Here is a 17,552-nt window from a genome sequence, read left to right on the forward strand (position 1 = left end):
ACTGGTCAACACACTAACATTATGGTGTCACTTCAAGACACTAACGTTTTCCAAAGACATAATAAACAATTAATTAATGTGTAGTGGGTTTGTTTTTGTTTTGGTGACCACAGGATTTCCTTCTTCACAGGGGTCTTTCAGAGTTGGTGGAGCTGTCATCGCTGGTCAGTCGCCAGACTGTTCAGATTGGCTTGGCTTGACCAAAAAGTGCCCCAAACAGTGAAGCAGCATTGGAGAACCTTGTATGGCATGTACAGTCTATAGTTTTTGTTAACATAGTTTAATTACTGAACATGGGGATTGTTTTGTAAAACTTTATAATAAATTGTATACCTCAATATGTAATGTATTTTACATACTTTTCAAGTGACTTGATATTGTAAGACATTTCCGTCACCTCGGAAGTGTTTCAATTGTAAATATTTGTATCCGTATGATATTGCTGCAAGGATACATTGTAGCGCCGTTACTGAATTGATACATGTGACAAATTATTGCTAAAGTTCCGTTCGCCGGATGTGACGTAGAAGCTATCGCGATAAACGTGGAATTCGTTGTTGCTTATTGGCTCATTCTGGCAAGTGACGTTGTTGCGTCACAGTTGGCCAATGAACAACAAGAGAACGTCCTGTCGTTTGTGAGTTTTTGTTTGGTTTGATCTAAATATAAGTGTTTATCCACGTTTTTAAGATGAATTTGTAAATGATCTGTAGCTTCGTAGAAAATGGATAAGAAAATAATCTTGCACAGTATTATGTAGAATCAAGTCGCGGTACAGTAAGCTAACACTGGCAAGCAAGCACACCGCCTAGCTAGCTAACGTTAGCTATACATTCAGGGAGTGCTTAGTCGACTGGTATTTTCTTCGTACTAGTTATTTTGAATGGCAGCCTTGCATGTAAAGCTGCTAGAAGGATGAAATAATGCAATTCCGGCTATGAACATGCTTTTGTAAGGACCGCTAGTGCTGCGTCCATTATACTTATTTAATGTTATGCACTTGCCACTATTCTTTCTCAGTGATAGTATTTTGAGGCTTGATCAAAAATGTCTGTTCAGTAGTTCCCACTCCAGAAGGAGAGGACAGCCCGTGGAAAGGGATTGGAGGCAACACCACAACCAGGGGGTATGGCGAGAAGTGCAAGAGGAGAGGAGGCAGGAGTCCGTCCCCAGGGGTGTCTGCCTGTCTATGTGCCCTATCCGCGAGCTGCAGGACAGGGAGGCCCAGAACTTACTGCACCGATTTGAGGTGTTGTCAGGTACTGAGCGGGAACGCTGGCCCAGGGCTGACCCCTCAGGAGTGGTAAAGGAGTATGCTAGACCTGCAGCAGGGAAGGACTCCACTCGACCTAGTGACCTGCGACCACCAGCTGTGCTGCTAAAGACGGTGTTCTACCTCGTCGACAACATCGCTGCCTCCCCCACACTGCGTCCATGGACCGAGGCTAGTCATCTCCACTATATGCCTTCTGTTATCTTGTCATGTTATTTTATGCAACGTTTCATCAACACATTTCTTCTTGTGCTGTGCATTTCTAGGTGTATGACTTTGTCTTTGACCGGCTGCGCAGTGTGAGACAGGATATGATCATCCAGAGGGTGTCTGGCGCTGACTGTGTGGCCGTGCTGGAGAGGACAGTCCGCTTCCTGATCTACGCCTCCTACCGGCTGTGTGGGGAGCCCCTGCGCCTCTACGACCCCCGCATCAATGACACCCACCTGCAGGAGAGCCTCAGCTGGCTGCTGGAATGCTACACCAGTGGAAAGCACCCCAACCAGGAGGAGTTCCAGGCCCTCAGTCTCCTCTACAACCTGGGTGAGTAGCCCTGGGCCCAGTCTCCCAAATGCATCTTTAAGATAAGTTTGTCGCTAGAACCTTCCTAGGAGCGTCGGTAAATTCCCGAGCTGTTTCCCCAAAACCATCGTTATTAACGTTGCACTTAAACGCTTGTAATCTAACGCCTGCCTTAGACCACTGGTAATCTAACGCCTGCCTTAGACCACTGGTAATCTAACGCCTGCCTCAGACCACTGGTAATCTAACGCCTGCCTCAGACCACTGGTAATCTAACGCCTGCCTCAGACCACTGGTAATCTAACGCCTGCCTCAGACCACTGGTAATCTAACGCCTGCCTCAGACCACTGGTAATCTAACGCCTGCCTCAGACCACTGGTAATCTAACGCCTGCCTCAGACCACTGGTAATCTAACGCCTGCCTCAGACCACTGGTAATCTAACGCCTGCCTCAGACCACTGGTAATCTAACGCCTGCCTCAGACCACTGGTAATCTAACGCCTGCCTCAGACCACTCGTTGAACAGCTAAATGCGTCGTTAGATGTTCTTTTTTTGCCCTCCCACCTCACTTTATACGCAGTTCTCCGCTAAACATAGAATCACATGGTTTATTTACTAAACATGGTTTATTTACTAAACATAGAATCACATGGTTTATTTACTAAACATAGAATCACATGGTTTATTTACTAAACATAGAATCACATGGTTTATTTACTAAACATAGAATCACATGGTTTATTTACTAAACATAGAATCACATGGTTTATTTACTAAACATAGAATCACATGGTTTATTTACTAAACATAGAATCACATGGTTTATTTACTAAACATGGAATCACATGGTTTATTTACTAAACATGGAATCACATGGTTTATTTACTAAACATGGAATCACATGGTTTATTTACTAAACATGGAATCACATGGTTTATTTACTAAACATGGAATCACATGGTTTATTTACTAAACATGGAATCACATGGTTTATTTACTAAACATGGTACCACATGGTTTATTTACTAAACATGGTATCACATGGTTTATTTACTAAACATGGTATCACATGGTTTATTTACTAAACATGGTTTATTTACTAAACATAGAATACATGGTTTATTTACTAAACATAGAATCACATGGTTTATTTGTCTCTCAACAAAGTTGACTACGAATACAAAGTTGCTAATGTTTTTGCAGTTGATACAAACAAGCCATGTGTAAAAACATGCTTCAAATAAAAACCCAGAACTGCATTAAAATATGAACAGTAAGCTATTGGCCCATTTCAATCATATTAAAATACATTTAATGTTCAATCAGTTATATTTTGCTACTCTCTGTAATTTGTCAACATATTTCATGTATAGCTTAACATTGGTGCAATGATGTGCCAAATTGGCGATAAGCCACCTCAATATTTGCAGCCATAGGTGGTAATATCTTTCTAGGAGCTGATCTGAAATAATTCTAATGTTAAGGAAAGATTTTAATGGAGAAAGCTGATCTGACAGCAGCACACCCTTTCGATCCTATCAGTATCAACACATGCTCCAACTTACTTAGCGTTTGTTGTCTGTGTGTGGTTTTTCGGGAAACGCATGTTGCATCTTTTCCCGTTGTAAGAAAGATGCATGGTTAAAATACTCGTAAGTTCTGGGCCCTGGATTGTAGCCAACATTGTGTTCAGATACAAGACAACCTGGTTAGGTTCTAGCTTGTTTGTTTTTTTACTCTCACTTACTGAGACATCCACTGGGAGTTTGGGAGTAAAAAACACAAAAAATGGATGGTAAATTGCTGTCTTCATACAGATAGCTGACATGCAGAGCACGACTCTTAAAGATAATTGAATCACAGCCTCTCTGAGGACAGGGTTGGGTTCACCAATGGTACATATGAGATGAAGGAAATGGAAATGGCCAAAGGACCAATATTGTGTACAAGAGCTGCATATGATTAATGATGGTGTTACTGCAAATTACAAGCTTGTAATGTCACTAAAAGAGGAAACGCCAGAGAAACTGACAGCCGAGTGTACTGAAAACCAACAGGTGGTCGTCCTATCGCCTCTGACCACAGAACATCGTCAGTCATTTTATATTAATTTCTAGACGATTCTACATGTTGATCTTCACTGTGATCTACTGTGCATTGTCTTCTCTCTTAAGACTCATATTTCCTGTATAATATATCCAGGTTCAAGCCGTGCCATTCAGCACACCATGGAGCTGCCAGAGCGGATACGCTCCTCCCCTGTCATGCATCTGGCCCTATCAGTGAGCCGGGCCTTCATGGAACGCAACCCTGTACGACTCCTCCGATTGGCCCACAGGCTGGACTTCCTGCAGAGCTGTGCCCTGCACCGGCACCTAGAGACCTGTCGCAGGGACCTGCTGCTGATCTACAGCCACGGACACAGCAGCAAGAACTGCCGCTTCCCCCTCCACAAGCTGGCCCACATCCTAGCCCTGGACGTCCCCCTCACCAACCAGCTGTGCCAGGCCCATGGGGTGGAAGTCCATGGGGACTCAGTGGTCTTCTCCAAGACCTCCTTCACTGAGCCAGAGGCTGGGAAGCTACAGTGTGCACACTTTCATGATCTGGTGGACCGGAAGCAGAGGGATCTCACTGTTGGTAGCATCATTCATGGCTGCACTTGATATGACCAGACATGGACATTGGATAAACTGCAGCCTGTCTGCTCCAAGAAGACTGAGATGCACTTGATTTTATAGATTTGAAAGTTGTTTTCTAAATAAACTTGTTTTAATGTGAATTGTGAATGTTCCCTTAACATTGACAGCTGTTACATTTACACATAATGTTGTGTGATTATAAAGTTGCTCTTCTGTACAAATCAAACATTTCATTATGATAGATCAGCGATCAGACAAGAAATGTATGTCATATAGAGAACCACATGAATTGCCATGTTTTATATACTGTATCTGTAATTGTTTTTGACTTGTGCTACCTATGGTTTTAAAATAAAGAAACTCTTTTTTTGAAGAGTTTAGTCTGTTTTCTTTCATGCATTTTTACTTCTCTGCCATTGCTATTGACATTTTGTGAGTGCTGCAGTGGTTGAGTATGAGTGGGTGTAGCCTAGACGTTCAGGCTTCTCACATGAGTCAATGAAACAACATTTGGAAGGATGGTCATGTGAGGCTAGAGGGGTTGTGACAGGCTGTTTTCCTATAACTAAACGGGTAAATACAATTGCTGTCTTTCTAATGAATCCTTGTGAATTGTATGAAGCGCTGGAAGACTGTATGGGAAAGTATGCAAGTGCTCATTCAATGGAGATGATTGTCCAGACTGTATTACACTTATCAGTGCTCACAATTTGCCACTTGAGGGGGCTAAAGGTTTATCTGGAGAGTGTGAGCACTGCAAGCATTGAATCGCAGATCATGCCTGGATTAATTAGACTGCTAAGTAGACTCAACACTGATTAGTACAAAATGTAATGCCATAGGCAAAGAGATTTTACTCCAGACTGTTACATGTATTTATTTAATTTTTATTTCACCTTTATTTAACCAGGTAGGCCGGTTGAGAACCATTTACAACTGTGACCTGGCCAAGATTTAGCAAAGCAGTGTGACAAAACCAACAACACAGAGTTACACATGAACAAACGTACAGTCAATAACACAAAAGAAAAATAGAAAAATCTATGTTGTGTGTGCAAATGTAGAAGAGTAGGGAGGCAGGCAATGAATAGGCCCTAGAGGTGAAAATAATTACAATTTAGCATTAATACTTGGAGTGATAGATGTGCAGATGATGTGCAAGTAGAGATACTGGGGTGCAGGAGGGTAAGTAATAATATGGGGATGAGGTAGTCAGGTGTGCTATTTACAGATTGGAAGCAGGGGCTTAGCTGTATTTTATTGTTGTTCAGGCCAGGGCCATTGTCAAATGTCCAGATCAACTGGCCCATGTCAGCTAACTTTTTTTTTTTAGCCCATATATATTGTAATTATTTAGTCATATCACATGAATACACATTAGATATGACACAATGTATAAAATTGCAAGAAATGTAGCTTTAAAACTGCAACATTTTCTTTTTCACCCATGACAAAATGTGTAGAATTGCAGGAATTAAGCTTTAAATTATTTCCACCAACAAGCAGTTTGTGTCATGAACAGTGCTGTGCCCATAGAAATAGACTTGGCGCGTGCGCGCGGGGGATGAATTCTGGAAGAGGGGCCCCGGAGTGAGAGAACTTGGGAACCCCTGAGCTAGGCTATAGAAGCTGTTCTGACTCGAACCAGCCGGGACAAAAGCTTTGAAACGTCAAGGAGGCGAGGAGGCACAGTTGGAGAAGAAAGGGACAACACCAAGGCTCTGGAAATAAATTGATAAACATGATGTATTTTCTATCGTGCTACATTTCAGGGGATGGGAGGACACTAATAATCTGTAATGCTGAAATATGAGAGAACGAAACTGAGGCGGGTGAATCAGGCACGCAAAAAGAGGACTGTCTATGTGCCTTGAGCTCTGACGGAAAAAGCCAGTTGCCCCGAAACGGGATTTCTCGAAGTGGGATGATGATAACATGATCCTTGCTTGCCGATTCGAGGCAGAAGTTGGCGCTCACACATTAGTGCCTCAATGAATAGGCTACGTAAGAATGAGAGGCTGGTCGAAGCTACTGTACATTTGAAGCGTTGAGTGAAAGTCTGAACTTTATAACTGTGAGCGACTTTAGAACTCTCGTCACAGCAAACTGGGGTAATATTGAGAATGTGGAGGTCCTGCTGGACAGCGTGTATCTCGTGGACTTTATTCATCTGCATCGTCAGAAGTTATGCACAAGAAAGACAGTAAGTGGTTGACCTAATTCTATTGTAAATGAGCATGTTGCCATTTTTACTGTAATACGCAAAACCACACTGTTTCAACTCTGTTCATTCCTAGTTTAACAGATCAATCACTACTTAATTTATTGCAAACATTTTTACTTTTACATATCGCATTGTTTTGTATTTGTATTGTTTTTTCCCCTTCATTTTCAGTACAAGCATTTGCGGAATGAATTCAGGATTGTTCGGAAAAATCGAATGACATGGATTTATAAAGAGGGTTTGTTCATTATGCTATGAACGTGAAACAATGTATCGAACTCACTTGACACGTTCAGCGCCCTAGTTGCGGTTGGATTGATGATGCTGTAGACACGTTTTCACAAGAAGTATGGGATTTTTTAAATTCTAAAATGTTATTACAACGCTTTATAATTTATACTATGTCCCATAGGCAGACGACATTTGGGTTATATGATGCAAATCGAGTGGTTGAGCACCAATTGTTTATTTATTTGTGCCTTCGTTGTAGTACTTTGCAGCAAATATTAACCCTGATAAAAGTTTGTGTTTTTCTAATTAGTTTTCACCTACTCCCTATTTGCATAAACAACACAATTGAAATTTAAACAGTTAAAAATAAAGTCATTTGTATAAAATTGGTCCATCAGGACTCCTGTTCTGCTTCGAGAAGTGTTTTAGAGCCCATTTACAACAAGAAAACAGTAAATGTTTTATTTTACAATACACCATTCATATACATTATCTCTGGTAGGAGTAGAAAATGACAAAGAGCTTACAGTCTAAGAGCAATGAGATGCTTTACTTGATTTGTGTACATATTATTTCCTATGAATGGAAAACTATCCTCCACACTTAGCACCTTATGGTCACTATAGTACCATACCACTAGTTCCCCCACCTCCCTGTTTTTGACAAAAATCTCTACTGAAATTCGTTTGACTTTGGGCTCTTTGATGCTATCAGTCGGGCTGCTGTCAAGAGTATGACCGAGCCTAATCCTGAACAGTGGAGAATTTGGCTGTGTTAATTGTGAAGGGTTACAAGCTGTGCTGAGGCCACAACACCACACCATAGAGAACGCTACAGGACTAATACCAGCTTTCCTAACAACATAACATCAGTCCTCAAGCATTGGAGACTGAATTCTGAGGCAGGCAGAAACCACTGTGAAGTTCAGTGCATCTGCCTGTGTGACTAAAGTGAGCATGGTCCTCAGCACCTGACACAGGCCTATCAAAGAGATGATTGAACTTGCTGCAGATCAAACCCTGAGAGTCAATTTCCTCATATTATCTTGCTATTCTCAAAGCCCCCCTTTTCCAAGGGATTTTCTCATGACTCTGGGACTTAGATAGCCTTAGATAGCCTCTGGCTCCCAGCACTGTAATGCTAAACACATGATCGGAAACTCAGACATGCAATTGGGTTGGTGGATTCCATGCTCATTCTAGTTTGGGTGATCTCGATTAAAGTTTAAGAAGGGAGCTCCCAGGTCTGGAAAAACTTGTCACCAGAATGACAAACAGAACTTGCTTTTTAAATAATGTAATCACATTTTTGTTGCGTTTCACTCATGAAAAGGTGAAATGAGCATGTAATAATACCGTAGTAATTGTAACGTAATAGTGTGATAAAAGTACAACATGGAAACCTAAGTATGTCTGACTAAGCCTGACTAACCGGTGTCTGTATATAACCTTGCTACTCATATTTTCAAATGTCTTTTTACTGTTGTTTTATTTCTTTACCTACACACACATACCTTTTTTTTTCTTTTTTCTCGCACTATTGGTTAGAGCCTGTAAGTAAGCATTTCTCTGTAAGGTCTACAGCTGTTGTATTCGGCGCACGTGACAAATAAACTTTGATTTGATTTGATGTCTCCAAACTAAAGCCAGTTGAACCCCTTGCTCTCATTTATGGTTGTCTTTTGCCTACCATTGGTCAAAGTTTAATTGGACTTTTGGAATGTTTATGTGCATCTGAGGATGTCCTTTGGCCTCCAACCCTTCTGACAGCCGTCTTCCCTCGACTAAATATCAGAATGACTGTCTGGAATCTTGCACATTATGTTTAAAAAAACAATGACTATAAGGTTACATCAGAAGTGGTTTCAGACCACCCAAAGAGAACACTAGAGCAGAGCCCTGTTGGCTGACAGGTACTGTGTCGCTGCTAACCTCGCAGTTAAACCTCATCTCACTTTGCAAATCCCTTGAGGTGTGTTTGTGTGCGTGTGTGCGCGTCAATACTGCCTTAGGAACAGCCATATTTGGAGGGCAGGAGGAGCGTGAAGTTGAGGCCACTGGTGTGTTGATATTGGGTGCTGCTGGAAGTATAGTGCAATGAGAATGATCTATTTATCAGAACCTGTAAAAAACAGCAAGCCCTCAAGGACCAGAGTTGTGAACCACTGGCTAAAGTATTGTCTGATCAAAAGTTTCCCTGGCCCACTGTTTGTTGACCAAGCCTACACTTTGTCCTGGTCACTAGGGGTTACCTGATTGCTGCTCCCTCAGTTTTCCGCGCTGGCGTGGAGGAGGCCCTGAGCATCACCATCTTCAATGCTGTGGAGGAGACGCATGTCCAAGTCCAGCTCTCTGTGAAGGGTGAGACGGTGGCACACAGCCATGGCACTGTGCTAGGTGAGGACCCACACACACACATGCTGACATAGAAACACACACCACAATTACACACACGCTCTTACAGGGGACAGTGTGAGGCTGATTGACCCCTGACCTGTCGGGTTGAGTGTAAACTCCTGACCTCACAGGGCCCTTAACGGATGTTTCTTATGATAGGGGTTTTATGGCAAAGCCTGGCTTGTCTAACCAGGCTTTTGTGTATATCAATGTGGGCTTTGTTTGACAGCACTACTAATGGGACTTCTGCACTTCATTGAAAGAGCCTGTAGCTGTATTTCCTGCAGAGTGCATCGCTCCAGTTCCACTGGTTTTCCTTTCCTCTGGCAATTCATTGATAACTGTAAAATTGAGATTTCACATAACTGGTTATTGTGATGTATCTAAATGTTTGCACACATTGCACCGAGTGTGGATCTAGCGTTTGTCTGCCAATCGTTCAGACATTTGTCACTCGATTCTACATGTAAAATCGGTGCGTCCTCGGTTCGCAAATTACGTTCATTAGTGCTAAGTACTCTCGGCCAGCAAACGCTATTGGACATGTGTCTGAGCCTAAAGTACAGTATAACCAAACATTATATAACTAAAGTTCTTGATTACTGTAAACGGCAAGGACGGAAACCGGTATACAATGTGCCCCTCAAGGACCGGTGTTGACACGAGTTAATGTTCCTTGAATCAAACCACACCTCAATCACAAGAGCTTAATCATTTTGAGAGAAGGTTTTACTTGGTTTTGTGTGTACTTTTACTGATTGATTTTATTCCCTTTTCTCCATTTCAGACAAAGGTACAATCAAATTAAAGGTGAGAGCAACGTCATTGTGTTTAACAGCATTTTTATCTATCATTCAGCAGTTGATTATATCAGGTCTTTGTTGTGTAGAGTTATAAATAAAGAACGCAATTGTTGTTTCAAGAGTGTATTTGAAATGGTTGTGGCTCCAGCTGCGCAGTAGTGAGATCCCATTCAGTTTGTCCGCATTCCACAAACGACATACAGAACAACACTAACATCATTTGTATGTGAACATCTGCCTTTTTGCACATTCATTTGGAATAAGGTAACAGCCTCAATATAATATGCAACATCTGTTAATGTGCATGTAAGGGTCTGCAGCCCCCAAAGGCTGGAATGGATCAATCCAACATGCACAACTTGATTCCTCCCATCCCTCTAACCTCCACCCCTGTCTTTATGAAATATAGTCTTGTATTGTCCACTGTGTTAGCTAAGCACTTTAGCATCTGGTTTGCCACTGCTCTGTGTGGTGTGGTGTGGTGTTGTGTTAGGTACCGCATCCTGAAGATATACTGTATGTGTCCTTCCTGGTTCCAGGTCCCTCCTGGTCTGAGAGGTCAGGCCCATCTGAAGGTGTGGGGGAATCGCCACATTACTGAGGGGGGATATATCTTCCACAACTACACCACTGTCACTGTGGACAGCAAGGGCACAGCAGTCTTCATCCAGACGGATAAGCCAGTCTACAAGCCCAAACACAAAGGTCTCAATCTCCCAGGCCCTTTAAAAAAATATATATTTCACCTTTATTTAACCAGGTAGGCTAGTTTAGAACAAGTTATCATTTACAACTGCGACCTGGCCAAGATAAAGCAAAGCAGTTTGACACATACAACAACACAGAGTTACACATGGAATAAACAAACATACAGTCAATAATACAGTAGGAAAAAAGTCTATATACAGTGTGTGCAAATAGAGGTAAGATAAGGGAGGTAATGCAATAAATAGGCCATAGTGGCGAGGTAATTACGATATAGCAATTAAACACTGGAGTGATAGATGTGCAGAAGATGAATGTGCAAGTAGAGATACAGGGGTGCAAAGGAGCAAAATAAATAAATAAATACAGTATGGGGCTGAGGTAGTTGGATGGGCTATTTACAGATAGGCTATGTGCAGGTGCAATGATCTGTGAGCTGCTCTGACAGCTGGTGCTTGAAGTTAGTGAGGGAGATGAGTCTCCAGCTTCAGTGATTTTTGCAGTTCGTTCCAGTCATTGGTAGCAGAGAACTGAAAGGAAAGGCGGCCAAAGGAGGAATTGGCTTTGGGGGTGACCAGTGAAATATACCTGCTGGAGCACGTGTTGCAGGTGGTTGCTGCTATGGTGACCAGTGAATTGAGATAAGGCGGGGCTTTACCTAGCAAAGACTTGTAGATGACCTGGAGCCAGTGGGTTTGGCGACGAGTATGAAGCGAGGGCCAGCCAACAAGAGCGTACAGGTCGCAGTGGTGGGTAGTATATGGGGCTTTGGTGACAAAACGGATGGCACTGTGATAGACTGCATCCAATTTGTTGAGTAGAGTGTTGGTGGCTATTTTGTAAATGACATCGCCGAAGTCGAGGATCGGAAGGATAGTCAGTTTTACGTGGTTGGCAGCATTAGTGAAGGATGCTTTGTTTTGCGAAATAGGATGCCGATTCTAGATTTAATTTTGGATTGGAGATGCTTAATGTAGGTCTGGAAGGAGAGTTTACAGTCTAACCAGACACCTAGGTATTTGTTGTTGTCCACATATTCTATGTCAGAACCGTCCAGAGTAGTGATGCTGGACGGGCGGGCAGGTGCGGGCAGCGGTTGGTTGAAAAGCATGCATTAGTTTTACTTGCAGTTGGAGGCCACGGAAGGAGAGTTGTATGGCATTGAAGTGCGTCTGGAGGTTAGTTAGCACAGTATCCAAAAAAGGGCCAGAAGTATACAGAATGGTGTCGTCTGCGTAGTGGTGGATCAGAGAATCACCAGCAGCAAGAGCGACATCATTGATGTATACAGAGAAAAGAGTCGGCCCGAGAATTGAACCCTGTGGCACCCCCCATAGAGACTGCCAGAGGTCCCGACAACAGGCCCTCCTATTTGACACACTGAACTCTATCAGAGAAGTAGTTGGTGAACCAGGCAAGGCAGTCATTTGAGAAACCAAGGCTGTTGAGTCTGCCGATAAGAATGTGGTGATTGACAGAGTCGAAAGCCTTGGCCAGGTCGATGAATACGACTGCACAGTATTGTCTCTTATCGATGGCAGTTATGATATCGTTTAGGACCTTGAGCGTGGCTGAGGTGCACCCATGACCAGCTCGGAAACCAGATTGCATAGCGGAGAAGGTATGGTGGGATTCGAAATGGTCGGTGATCTGTTTGTTAACTTGGCTTTCGAGGACCTTAGAAAGGCAGGGTAGGATAGATATAGGTCTGTAGCAGTTTGGGTCTAGAGTGTCTCCCCCTTTGAAGAGGCAGCTTTCCAATCTTTGGGGATCTCAGACGATACTAAAGAGAGGTTGAACAGGCTAGTAATAGGGGTTGCAACAATTCTTTGCAGATCATTTTAGAAAGAGAGGGTCCAGATTGTCTAGCCCAGCTGATTTGTAGGGGTCCAGATTTTGCAGCTCTTTCAGAACATCAGCTATTTGGATTTGGGGGAAGGAGAAATGGGGGAGGCTTGGGCGAGTTGCTGTGGGGGGTGCAGGGCAGTTGACCGGGGTAGGGGTAGACAGGTGGAAAGCATGGCCAGCCGTAGAAAAATGCTTATTGAAATTCTCAATTATAGTGGATTTATCGGTGGTGACAGTGTTTCCTAGCCTCAGTGCAGTGGGCAGCTGGGAGGAGGTGCTCTTATTCTCCATGGACTTTACAGTGTCCCAGAACCTTTTTGAGTTTGTGCTACAGGATGCAAATTTCTGTTAAAAAAGCTAGCCTTAGCTTTTATAACTGCCTGTGTATATTGGTTCCTAACTTCCCTGAAAAGTTGCATATCACGGGGGCTATTTGATGCTAGTGCAGTACGCCACAGGGTGTTTTTGTGCTGGTCAAGGGCAGTCAAGTCTGGAGTGAACCAAGGGCTATATCTGTTCCTGGTTCTACATTTTTTGAATTCCATTTTGAATTTAGTATCAGCCATTGGCATAAACCTTCTACAGTAGATAGATTTACTCATAGGCCATTATGTCTTAATAGCAGCCCAGGAGAAAAGCTAATGACATGGATTGTCTATTCCACTCTACATAAAACAAATGCATTAAAGTGGGTAATAATCTGTTCCTCTCTCAATCCAGTGCTCATCAACGTGTACTCTGTCACTCCGGATCTGAGGCCGGCCAATGACAAGGTAATGCAACCAGTCTCTCACATCAAAGCCAAGACATCACACCCACTTACAGGAAATGGATGGGATATGAATTATGAGAATCAGGTGTGTTGACCTAATGTGTGTCAGTGGGCCTTGATGCCAAGCAGCTGGCCTCCTCTCTTTTGATGTGTACCGGCTTCAAATGAAGGGTGGCGGCATCATGCTAGTTTTACACACTTCTTTTTTCCAAGAACCCCTCAGAGGGGAGTGAAGTGGGGGAAACCTGGCCTGAGTGTACTAAATATACAGTAACCTATTTACCTCCACAAACCTTGTCATTTCTGTTGGAATTTTTGAAATGGCTCCAAATATACCATTGCCACTGTGTAGACAGTGTGTTTATTGATGGCTAGAGCTATAAAGGTCTGCTGCTGGCAATGGCTAACGATCACACTCACAGATGGATGATTGTTGGAGGGGGAGGAGATATTTTACCATGTGGCTGTGCAGTTTGTCTAATGTGTGTGCCAACCTTGACTCTTTTTTTCCATCTTCTTACCCTGGTTGCAGATTGAAGCCTACGTTGTGGTGAGTGGATGGAGAAGGACCACTTGGGCCGGGAGGGAGGGCCACGGACACTGGGGGTTTAGTGTCCCAACCCCAGGCAGAAGATTACAGGGCAGGGAAGGGCTCACTTTGATAACAGGCCTGTGCTCTGAGCCCCAGCCTGGACCCTGAAGCAGACCAACCTAACACTGAACATGAAAGGAACTGCTCTCTTTGACTCAGCTGCTCTCCCCTGCTGTTACTAGCTCCTCAATCGCTCTCCTTCTCTCTCTCCCCCACTCTCCGTCCATCTCATGTCCTCCAGTGCTCTGTCTGCGGTGGCTTTGTAGTGTAAATATGCTACTTGGTGTTAAGATTCCAGTAGAAGTTGTTGTATAAATGAACTCAGCTCAGGCGCTAAGAATAACTGTGTAGCTGTTGTGTTATTCTGTCACCTGCAGCCAGCAGACCAGCGGCCTTCTGGGTAGGGGAGTTTCTGTGAGAGTAGCTTTAATTACCTGATTGACAGCAGTTAGTGTTAGTCTTTCTCCTAGAGTCAGAGCCAGGCCAGTAAGAAGTAGCTTACTGTAGGAGTGGGGGACATGGAGAGGTATCCCCAATATATGTATTTACATAACCGTTACATAACTTCACTCATGAGTACTTATGTAAGTTCATGCTGTTTTAGGGCAATCCCCCACAGCTTTCACGTAGGGAGAAACAGATTGATGCTTGTTTTGATGAAAGTAGAATCTCTTGATCAGCTGTGTATTCATACTCTGGATTGCAGGACCCAAGAGGATCTCGGATGATCCAGTGGAAAGGGCTTAAACCCCTCTGCTGCGGTGAGAGAAACTCCCTATGTTATCATGTGATGTTGACTGAGTCAAAAACACTGTTTTTTTACCCCTGCTTTTCTCCTCAGGGGTCGTCAACATGAGTTTCCCTCTCTCAGACCAGCCCGTGTTTGGAGAGTGGTTCATCTTTGTAGAGATGCAGGGACACACCTACAACAAGTCCTTTGAAGTGCAGAAGTATGGTGAGTTGATAACTGAGCGTGACCATTTATCCAGATTGGGATGTGGTTTGGGTTGAAAGGTTTTGGAACTCCAGCATGATTACATAACATAGATACGTTCAAAGACCCTTCTGTTTGAGGTGGTATTTCTAGGTTTGAACTGGGACTGTACAGTTGTCATGCCTCTCTTTGCATAATGTGGACTCCTCTCCCCCTGCTCCACACAGTGATGCCCAAGTTTGAGCTGGTGATAGACCCTCCACAGTACATCCAGGACCTCAACATGTGTGAACAGGCCACTGTGAGGGCCAGGTGAGTGACTGACTCACATCATTCACTTCAACATGCTCAATGTGATTTCCTAACACATATTGTTCTTTGAATATTAGAGAGGCAAAGTAGCACCTCTACTCTTGTTAAAACACAAACTACTTTTCTGTCTTTAGATATGTCTTTGGGAAGCCAGTGACCGGGAAGATGACAGTGAACATGACAGTGAATGGAGTTGGGTACTACCGGCATGAGGTGGGCCATCCTGTGGTCAAGACCATGGAGGTGAGTGAACCCTGCTGCAGTGCTGAAGAATCTAAAACTATCAGGAAAATGGAATCACATTTAACCCTTTTAGGATTCATTTCAGATATTTAACAGTCTGTCTGTTTCCTCCACTATTATTAGATCAAAGGCTCAGCGACCTTCAGCCTGTGTGTCAAAGACATGATGCCCCTGGATGTGGCTGATCATTTCCGGGGCACGGTGAACATGTGGGTGTCAGTGACCAGCAAGGACGGAGGGCGACAAACCATGTTCGATGATTCAACCCCAGTTCACAAGCAGCTTATCGACATCAAATACTCAAAGGACACTCGCAAACAGTTCAAGCCTGGCCTTCCCTACAAGGGAAAGGTAAGAGACAGCCAAAGGTATTCATATGATTGACTTCACATGGCCTCTATCAAGGGAAGCTGGACTGTACAAGACGTGCGTTCACTTATGCGTCTCAATGCGAGAGACCTGACTGTCTGTCCCCTTGTCCCCCAGGTAGAGGTAACTTACCCTGACGGTAGCCCAGCAGATGGGGTGCGGGTGCGTGTGAAGGCGGAGCTGACCCCTAAGGACAACGTGTACACCAGCGTGCTGACGTCCAGGGATGGCCAGGCCACGTTTGAGATCCCCTCCATTCCCAACTCTGCCCAGTACGTCTGGCTGGAGGTCAGTGGACCATGGAGGTGGAGAGATGTGGAGAGATGGAGGGAGGAGGACAAATAGAGGAAGGTGGACAGATAGCGGCTATTGGAGAGATGGGGGGAAGGGGTGGCGTGAGAGAGGGAGAGGTGGAGCGAGAGAGGGAGAGATAGAGGCAGAGGTGGAGAGATAGAGGGAGTGGAAATAGAGGGAGAGGTGGAGGTGGACATGGTTAGAGCTTAGTTAGCTTCTCATAAGAGCTATTCATAAAACCCGAGCTATCAGGATTTTGTTTGATAGGATTTTGCTTGATGTCATCATAGTCCAGAGAGTGGGATGTATTGGTGGGTTAAATCCTGTTGTGTGTTGTGCCCCAGACCAAGGTGACAGCCATAGATGGCCGTCCAGCTGGAGACCAGTACCTCCCCAGCTACCTGTCCATCAGCAGCTGGTACTCCCCCAGCAAGTGTCACATTCAGATCCAGAGCCTCAGCGCTCCTCTCAAGGTAGGCACTCCACTCGACTTATCATTACTTTACTGGCATTACAGATCATCAGGTCTCCAACACCATCGTTGAGACATGGGCCACATATCATATACAGACTGTATGTAAACAGTAATCACATGGTACTTCTAATACTATTATGATCCTTATGATGTCCCTAGGGTAATAGTGGTGTGTGTTTTTGTGTGTTTAGATCGGTCAAGAGGCTGAGGTCACTTTGAAGTCCACCTGTCCCTGTAACTTCACCCTCCACTATGAGATCGCCTCCAGAGGAAACATCGTCCAGTCCGGCCAGCAGCAGCCCAACGCTACAGCCCACAGAAGCAAGAGGGCAGCGGTCACCTTTGACAAGAACATCCACACCACCACGCCACCCAGTGGCTCTGGTTAGTACTATAGAGTCTCATAATGAAGAGCGGAGGATTTTGACCAATGGACACCATGTTTGCACCAAACGTTTCAATGCATTCTGCTAAGAATGCATAGAGGACAGTTGGTCAAACTCTGTACATATTTAGCTCTGAATCCCCCCTCTCTGTCTCTTCCACCCCTTGTCTCCTCTCTCCCTTTACCCTCTCTTTCTCTTCCCATGCCCTCTAGGTCCGGCAGCCTCCTCCCCGCAGGGTGAGACAGACAGCTGTATGATGGTGCTGCGTTTCCCAGTGACCCACTCCATGGCGCCCCTCAGCCGCCTCCTGGTCTACTATGTGAAAGAGAATGGAGAGGGCGTCACTGACAGTCTACAGATCCCTGTACAGCCCAGCTTTGAGAACCAGGTACCGTACAGGACGTCCCTCTCTGAGTCCTTGCATCTGTGCACTGTACACACAGTCCTACCTGTACACACAGTCCTACCTGTACACACAGTCCTACCTGTACACACAGTCCTACCTGTACACACAGTCCTACCTGTACA

The 17,552-nt window shown here is 44.2% G+C and overlaps 2 protein-coding genes across 5 annotated transcripts in view; both read left to right on the top strand.

The window, feature by feature from the left end:
• Positions 1-555: 555 nt before the first annotated feature.
• On the top strand, positions 556-4,813 carry sac3d1 (SAC3 domain containing 1). Of its 4 annotated transcripts, none has more exons than XM_014216404.2 (4): positions 556-637; positions 1,063-1,444; positions 1,540-1,816; positions 4,001-4,813. In XM_014216404.2, exons 1-4 carry the CDS (start codon positions 609-611, stop codon positions 4,462-4,464), a joined length of 1,152 nt encoding a protein of 383 aa, XP_014071879.1. In that variant the 5' UTR covers positions 556-608; the 3' UTR covers positions 4,465-4,813. The 4 variants fall into 4 exon arrangements, with proteins under 4 accessions (XP_014071879.1, XP_014071878.1, XP_014071880.1 ...); XM_014216403.2 differs by having other exon boundaries at positions 559-637; positions 1,060-1,444; XM_014216405.2 differs by lacking the exon at positions 556-637 and adding an exon at positions 653-951 and having other exon boundaries at positions 1,060-1,444.
• Positions 4,814-6,062: 1,249 nt separating this feature from the next.
• The window catches only part of LOC106613471 (C3 and PZP-like alpha-2-macroglobulin domain-containing protein 8), a 43,816-nt gene continuing 32,326 nt past the window's right edge, over positions 6,063-17,552 (top strand). Inside the window, exons 1-15 of the mRNA XM_045687515.1 lie at positions 6,063-6,643; positions 9,140-9,291; positions 10,079-10,101; positions 10,634-10,799; positions 13,368-13,420; positions 13,952-13,969; positions 14,718-14,772; positions 14,853-14,966; positions 15,173-15,257; positions 15,392-15,500; positions 15,624-15,851; positions 15,987-16,157; positions 16,508-16,636; positions 16,830-17,022; positions 17,237-17,412. Coding sequence (XP_045543471.1) covers positions 6,564-6,643; positions 9,140-9,291; positions 10,079-10,101; positions 10,634-10,799; positions 13,368-13,420; positions 13,952-13,969; positions 14,718-14,772; positions 14,853-14,966; positions 15,173-15,257; positions 15,392-15,500; positions 15,624-15,851; positions 15,987-16,157; positions 16,508-16,636; positions 16,830-17,022; positions 17,237-17,412 — 1,752 coding nt within the window. The 5' untranslated portion in view covers positions 6,063-6,563. The remainder of the gene's footprint in view (positions 6,644-9,139; positions 9,292-10,078; positions 10,102-10,633; positions 10,800-13,367; positions 13,421-13,951; positions 13,970-14,717; positions 14,773-14,852; positions 14,967-15,172; positions 15,258-15,391; positions 15,501-15,623; positions 15,852-15,986; positions 16,158-16,507; positions 16,637-16,829; positions 17,023-17,236; positions 17,413-17,552) is intronic.

Source organism: Salmo salar, chromosome ssa10 (genome assembly GCF_905237065.1).
Source record: "Salmo salar chromosome ssa10, Ssal_v3.1, whole genome shotgun sequence".
In the NCBI taxonomy this organism is placed as follows: domain Eukaryota; kingdom Metazoa; phylum Chordata; class Actinopteri; order Salmoniformes; family Salmonidae; genus Salmo; species Salmo salar.